The following is a 7,425-nucleotide window of genomic DNA, read 5'->3' as shown; positions in this document are numbered from 1 at the left end:
CAATAATGTAAAATAAATCAGCCTTTGTGGAGAGTTTCTGTTGGAAACAACTCTGCGTAAGAAATTTATTTATCATTTCTATTTTAATTCCGATTATCATTATGACCAAATTTTAATGAGTTTTGTTAAACACATCCCTGCATGCTTTATACTGATCTTCGACAAGTTTGTACGTTTTCAATCTTTCTATTAAGACACCGCAAACAATGGGTGTGTAAAACTCGTTTTAATGTTTTAACTTACAGAAGCAGCGTTTTGGTTGACTAAATATTGAGGCAAAAGTACTCGAGAAAGCTCACTCTAATTGCACTGATAAAAAGCGGGAGATTGATGGTTTTGTTTGTTTGTTTGGTTTAATTTTTTACTAAGCCGCTATTAAGATTATAACAAGCACGAACATGAAGCATCCCATGGCGATAGAGATAATATTCAGCCACTTGGCGATTTGTGAATTCCTCCAAGCGCCGTCGTAGTCTCTTGCTGCATATGAACTGTCCACCTGAATAGACAGCAGTTGAATGATCGGTAAGAGTATTAACAATAAAATTTTAGATAAAGTACTAAAATGTTCACTCCCAATTGTTGTTAGTATTAGTATTGTTTAGAAACTGTTCAAATACAATGTCGAAGAAGGTAATTTCGGATTTTGAAATAGAATTGCACCAAACGAAAATAATTAGAATTTGCCGAGGATATATACAGCTAAATAGACGATCATTCTTTGGAGGCTGTCTTTCATACATTACTTCGCCAGCTGAAACGAATGGCTAGTACATCAATGAGTTAAAGGAAGATTCATGAAATAGATTTTCTTTTTGAAATTGGAACATAACAGCAGCTACAGGACTCTTAGTACTGCACATTTTTAAACTAGACTGAATAATGAAATTATAAGGAGCCATTCACGGTAGGAAAATAATTTAGTTTTGGAGATTTTCTTAAATGATAGACAACCCAGTTGAGGCTACCTATTTCAGGATATTTCAGGATATCATGAAAGATACACTTACCATAATGGAGAAAATGATTGCAGCTATTCCAAGAATTGGGAAGCAAAAAAGGCATGTGAATATGGACAGGGCCAACCAATTGGGAGGAGGAAAAGCCATAGGCATGATGATCGTCGGAGCCTTCCAAAGAGAACAAAAGAGAAAATCAAAAAACTTTTTGAAATGACAAGAAAGCTCGCAATGCATGTATAGAAAGAGAACTGTGTTTTTACCCGTCCAGGGTATTCTATTTAGAGATATTTCCGTTTTTGATCGTGATTCTTTAGGAGAGGTGTAAGGGCTCGAAACTATGATGTCATAATTGGAGCCTTACATAAGGTCAGAAAAAGAGAAATTCTAACTAGTGAGCTAAAAATAGTGATATAAAACCCAAAAACGAAGTATATTTGGATTCCTTTGTGAAAATGACAACGTACAGGTTCCAGATATATCAAACTCCTCGCGTTCCGAAACATCCATGTTACATGCAAATTCCGAATAGTCGGATGCACTAAACGCGAGTTTCACGTTTAACCATTGCGAATTTCCGATTAAATAATGTCAATTTATGGTAGTTTGGCTCTATTGCTAATCAGGGAGATCCGCGCTCTTGTATGAGGGCGGTAGTGAGAAGGTTGCAGTCGCCATTTTGTTTAAAAATGTTTAAGGTACACAAGGGGTTTGAGCTTAAAGTTTTCAAGTTGACTATTGGAGTCCTATTTGTCCTCTTTATCCTTAGCAACTCTTGGGCCTTATTGGTTTATCATTATCAATTGCCAAATCTAATGGTATCCTTCAACCTGAGCGTAGATTTTTCACGCGCAAAATCAATAACATATAGCCTTTCCTTGATAGATGTATGGTACGCGAGTAAAATCCCCATTTCCTCTGGATTTTTCAAGTTTTCATGGCTAGCTGGTCGAGGAAGATAAAGGGGGTAAGTTTCTAGAGAAACTGTGGTGCTGCGTCAGAGGGGAAGTATAGCAAGATAATGTTGGTTATGTCGACGAAGTTGATAACGTAAATTGGCCTCTGTAAAGAGTTTCAAAGCTGACGTTGGAGCGAATGGTAAAACCAAAATTAATAAAACCAAAGTTATCTTGTCGAGGAGGAGTTTCAGTTCTGTTATAAAAAGCCGATAAGAAACTTACAGGTGCTTGCATGTTGACCACTGTGGTACTTTGTTGGACATGTTGGGTGGGCTGTGGAGGATAGCCTGGTTGCTGCGTTTGCGGGTAACCATATTGAGGAGAATACCCAGGCTGAGGCTGCTGCCCAGGCTGTGCTGGGTAACCAGGCTGTGCTGGGAAGCCAGGCTGTGCTGGGTAACCAGGCTGTCCTGGGTAACCTGACTGTGCTGGGTAACCGGGCTGAGCAGTACCACTGAGTTGAGGTTGGTAGGCTGGTTGAGCCGTAACAGGAGCCTGTGGTGTGTAGGGTGGAGGATTATCTGAAAACGGCATGTTTTAAAGATATCTTGATCAGTTATGATTGAACTCGTACATCACAACACTGCTCAGTGGACAGTGTCCATTGAAAGTGGTCAGAGTCGCCTTGAATTTAAAAAGGGTGCCTTGAGTTTAACGGGTCAGTAAAGTTGCAGCAATTTGAGTCAGTATATGAGAGTCGCACCTGGGTTCACTTGTGTGTTCTGTTCCATGTTCAGTTTTATTCTGAAAAGAAAAAATATACATGATTTTAGTAAATAGGAACGAACAGCCAGGTATACCATGGTTAAGCAGTATTATTTTCTTGGGCTGTTTATCCCATGATTACCCTTCAACGATTTTCATGTCCTCATTTTCAAGTCTCCGCGATTTGTGGAAAGGCGTTTGACTGTTCGTCTAAAGGAAGGATATTTTGAATCAGACTCAAGGAATAACTCGAACGGCAAGGAAGAGTCGAGAGAAATAGATGCCCTTCGACCACTATTGAATCTGATTGAGGTTTATGAGATCTGACTCTTTTGTTTGGTTATTGTGTTGCTAATATTGAAAAGTCGATGTAAATCTTGTGGAGAATTTTGAGCAAAGTAGAGGATAGTAACGCTTTTAAACTTTGGTAAAATTTATACAGAACGTGAGAAAACCATAACTGTAATATTTACATTGGTTTTATATTTACTGTTTCATGATGGCTTGTCAAGCAAGTATAATTAATTGTTTTCGTGAGCTAAATCTGTGTTCAATCGGCTATCGCCAATCGCGGCATCATCGCATCATGCCGATTCATTGTCGAAAACTCTCAACCTTAGTGGTTATATTTTGTTTTTCCAGATTATTGTGATAGGGTGTTTGAAGCTTAAACTTCCTCAGTAAGTTCATTAAGTTGAAAATACTATAAAATTACATATAAGACATCATTGCGTATTACTGGACTTGTTTCTATAGACCGTGACACACGAATAATATTTTTCAGATAGGCATTTCATATTTCGAACTTCTTTTTCAGTGTCCTACACAAGCCAGAATCGTCATCCTCGACTTGGAAGAATTAGACTTAGCGAGTATGTTACTTATCGAAAGAAATCTTGGGGAACTGGCACTATGCCCGACATTACAGGGCTTTGCTTGTATTGTTCATTATGATAATGCGCTGGAGAAAATGCCTGAATATTTGAAAACGGCGTCGAAGGTGGTCGAGCGAACGAGGATATTTTGGATTATGAAGAAGCACTGGATTTTCGTCACTCGCTCCAAGGAGACACGATGTTATTTCCGAAGGACCGCTCGCGAGAGAATCAAGGAATACTTTGAAAGTGTTTCTGTGCTTCATGGATGCATTCGCCGTTTTCTACTTTGCTTATAAGTATCTATTAATTTCGCGTGGGAATCAAACTGAAAGCTTTCATAATTTTTACCTAGTTTTTGCTTGATATAAGTTCGTATATTTATCTTAAATCGTTCAAAAGTAATCGGAAATCAACTGAATGCTCCGTCCAACACCTAGCTTAGAGTGCCACTTCTCAATTTGCAAATATCTAATATCTTGCACGCCGTTTAAGCAGAGACGCATGAGATACAGAAAGTAAATTTATGAACCACGTGCAAGTTTGTTAGATTCATAAACTTTTAGTATTTCTCAAAGTGATCAGTAGAACCCTCACAAGGTCTAAAGATTTGTTTCTTAGGGGAAGCTTTTTTAGAGGAAATCAATACCCGGACTCTTGAACAAGACATCATATTTGCATTTTACTGTAGTTTAGATGCGAATTAAAAGATTTAAACTTTGGGTGGATTCATTATAGACAGAATCTAAAACAGAATTTGTAGGATTCAAGGATTCGCGTTTCAGTTTCTAGCGATAAGATCCGAAAATGAGGTAATTTAAAAATTGCTAGCCTTCCTGTTTAAAAAGTAATGTCAAGTGAGACTCAATCAGTGACCGAGGGAAATTTTCAACTGAATCTTTGTCACTGAATTGTCCTAAAATCTTGCAGAATTTCTCAAGCATGAGCAGAGGTTTGTGAAAACCTCTGACATATAGCAAGTCTTCGACGAGTGAAGTTGATTTCAAATAGGCAATTTAGCAATTCTTTGCTTCTCACTAATTTTACTTTGCATAATCTTCCACAAAGTAAAAGAAGCGGTGCCATGAAGTATTATTTCCCATTTTTAATTGCTTCGGTCAAAAGATGTCCACGTGATCTTGGATACGGAGTCCTGACAAAGACTGCATAGATTAGTTTGTTTCAATGGACAATTATAGCTATCAAGTCTGAAATTCATGAGCGACACGGTTCTAAAACAAAGTAATCGAAATTTCCGCTTCAAATGGACTTTGTCTAAATAGTCGACAAAGATCGACACTCTTCGGCATTTTACAAGAAAAGTACAAATTTGGTGTAAAGAACAATACTTACCGGTTTGTGAAAGGAAACGAGATATCTGGTTAAGAATCCTGAAGTCTTTCAGAACCCGCGGAACTGGAAGAGAATGAATGAGCGAACTTCTTCGACAAATCGCCAGGAGGTAACCTAACAAATGTAGCTGCGTCACAGGTCAGCGGTTGACATCATATTGGCTCAAGCAGTCCACACCTGTGTGTGGGAGAAGAAAACAATAGAATTAAAATCAAACGAATATCGTCTTAACTGTTGAACCTAGCAGTGTAAGAATCGAATACGTAAACACATTCTAAGAAGAAAAACTTTTGCATAGATCTTCATATATTCTGTGAGTATTTGAAAGCACTCATTATAAAATGGTAAGTTTAGATCTGCACATTTTAGAGGGATTTCTTTTCTTTCCCGGCATGCGCAAATGATGTGAGTTCTGAGAGTGAAATTCAGTCGCCCCTGGTCATGTGTCGCATTGTTGCCTGGCTCAAAATCGTCTTCTACAGGACCATATCGTCGTCGGCAGTGATTGAAGTTTCAAAAAATGGTGTGGAAGTCATTATCAGAGCCACTCTAGTTTGTGGATGTCTTGTGCTCAGGGTTTCGAAACGCCTAGCGTTGCCGCGGACACTGACTCATGCAGGTCTACCCTTGCCCGGACCGTATCACTCTATACAATCGACTGCCTCGCTGTTTCGCTGTCAACGGGACTCTAAAAACTTTGTTAGTGATAAAGTATTGTGATGTTTCAGTTCATTTCAACTTTCTTCAGAAAACAGAAGCAACATAATCATCCTTTTTTCCGCTTGATTTTTTTTTACAAAGAGAATGCCATTTATTTTCCGTCATGCGAACGGCTACTATAAAATTGCTATAACCAAGACCCAATATGCCTTTCTTCCTTTCATACATTCATCCTTGTGTCACACTACACGTAACTTCCCTGTCTGGAAAAAAGCAATCATTTACAAAAAACATCTGACAGATTGTGGCTTCTCTATCAACAGGTACAGTTTTAAACATTTATGACGTTTTTCTTCATTGTTATTCATAAACCTCATACAAAATAGTAGTAACCCATCAAGCCGAGAAAATTGGGATGTACGACCGTACGACCGTACAAGGTGCTACTTTTAACATGCGTGGTCAATTGTACCGCGGGGCACGCCAACGCTACGGCTTTGTTCAGTAGTCCAGTGGGTTCCGAGTTGGACGACCCGGGTTCTAGTCCTAGTCGGGGCAAGGCGTTGTGCCCTTGAGACGTGCGGGAAGAAAAAAGTGCGAGCTCCGCTTTTAGGCTTGGCTAAATCTATATATTAACCCTGTTCACTGTAGAAAACTGAAATAATTACGTATTTAGTTTTTTTAGATGCAATCTGAATTCAACTGATACGATAGGAATAAACATGGAACTACCTTTCCAATATAATGCATGTATCTAGTTTCGGTCAGCCTGTTGAGCAGCTTTATCAAGTTTCCACACAATTTCAAGCTTAAGCACACGTCAGTTGTTTGTGTTGGTGAGTTTGGCAGAGGTAACTAAAGAGGGGTACTTCTGACTTTGTCAGTCTGCAGGAGTCCACGATCAACCTCCCTCAATGCTCTTCCAGTTTATTCCGCTTCTTTAAAGCGGGCTGATTGGTACAAACCTAATCTACTATATTCTTTTCCAACATTTTCAATAAGAAATGGACTGATCGATTGAGGCTTGAGTTTTGTTCTTAATGCAGAAAGGGAAGGGGTACTCTCCCAAAGACTATGTATGAAATTGGACCAGATTTTTCAGGTCAGTGCAAATTGAAATATGAAAAAACTCAATCCTCAACCAGAGGAATACAAAGAGGGTGCGCCAATCCGTTATCTATGTTATTTTCTGTTTTATCCATGATTCAACTCTTGCCAAATTTCTGAATCTAAATTACACGACAGCAGGTTAAGTGTTACCCAAACCTGGGATGGAGGTTTGAAATCTCTTTTGAAATAATCAAATTGTCTCAAGAAGATTTACTTCACAGGCTAAAAATCCTCTACGATCGCATCTAATTGATCTTTAAGTTTGTAAAGAAATGATCACGGTACAATATAAGTGTTTTTGTCATATCATACCGGGCTTGGTATTTTTTTCTTTGTTGGAGACGATTTGTTTCAGGAAACTTCAACTGTGATACACTTTTGACTACAATTGCTTCATGGTGGAAAATTTTAAAGTTATTGTATCAACAAAAATGACGCATCGAAACGCATTGTTCGTAACATACATACATACATACATACATACATACATACATACATACATACATACATACATACATACATACATACATAAGCTTTATTTATCCTCGGATTTCAGTGTAGCTTACAAGCTAGTATCTCCGATCCTAATTACTAATTTTAAAAGTTACAGGCTGAAAAGAGAAAAAAAAATTCATAATATAATAATATAATAATCATTAATATAATAATATAATGTAATATTAATGTAATATTAACAGAAACCGTGCACTAACAGTTTGCGCTTAAATTCACTATAATCTACAGTCTTTCTAAAGTGGTCAGGGAGGGAGTTCCAGTACTTAACAGATGAATAGCTAAAAGAAT

At 38.0% G+C, this 7,425-nt stretch overlaps 1 protein-coding gene and 1 long non-coding RNA gene across 2 annotated transcripts; one reads left to right on the top strand and one right to left on the bottom strand.

The window, feature by feature from the left end:
- Positions 1 to 207: 207 nt before the first annotated feature.
- Positions 208 to 4,990, bottom strand: LOC131771632 (annexin A7-like). The gene is made up of 5 exons (XM_059087472.2): positions 4,852 to 4,990; positions 2,622 to 2,662; positions 2,141 to 2,439; positions 1,011 to 1,130; positions 208 to 499 (listed from the first exon to the last, which is right to left on the bottom strand). The coding sequence occupies exons 2-5, from the start codon at positions 2,647 to 2,649 to the stop codon at positions 365 to 367; spliced, it is 582 nt and encodes a 193-aa protein (XP_058943455.1). The 5' UTR covers positions 2,650 to 2,662; positions 4,852 to 4,990; the 3' UTR covers positions 208 to 364.
- Positions 1,937 to 4,220, top strand: LOC131771635 (uncharacterized). Its single transcript, XR_009339209.2, has 2 exons — positions 1,937 to 3,303; positions 3,441 to 4,220. It is a non-coding gene; the product is annotated as an uncharacterized lncRNA (long non-coding RNA).
- Positions 4,991 to 7,425: the final 2,435 nt, after the last annotated feature.

This window comes from Pocillopora verrucosa, chromosome 1 (genome assembly GCF_036669915.1).
Source record: "Pocillopora verrucosa isolate sample1 chromosome 1, ASM3666991v2, whole genome shotgun sequence".
Taxonomy (NCBI): domain Eukaryota; kingdom Metazoa; phylum Cnidaria; class Anthozoa; order Scleractinia; family Pocilloporidae; genus Pocillopora; species Pocillopora verrucosa.
This window is presented reverse-complemented; position numbering and strand designations above follow the sequence as displayed.

What these genes read in the sequence shown, in the direction of transcription:
- LOC131771632 (XM_059087472.2), bottom strand. Translation starts at nt 2,649, where the DNA reads ATGGAACAGAACACACAAGTGAACCCAG. An exon ending in GAACACACAAGTGAACCCAG is followed by an intron (nt 2,440 to 2,621) that starts GTGCGACTCTCA and finishes TGCCGTTTTCAG; the next exon opens with ATAATCCTCCACCCTACACA. An exon ending in TGGTCAACATGCAAGCACCT is followed by an intron (nt 1,131 to 2,140) that starts GTAAGTTTCTTA and finishes TCTCTTTGGAAG; the next exon opens with GCTCCGACGATCATCATGCC.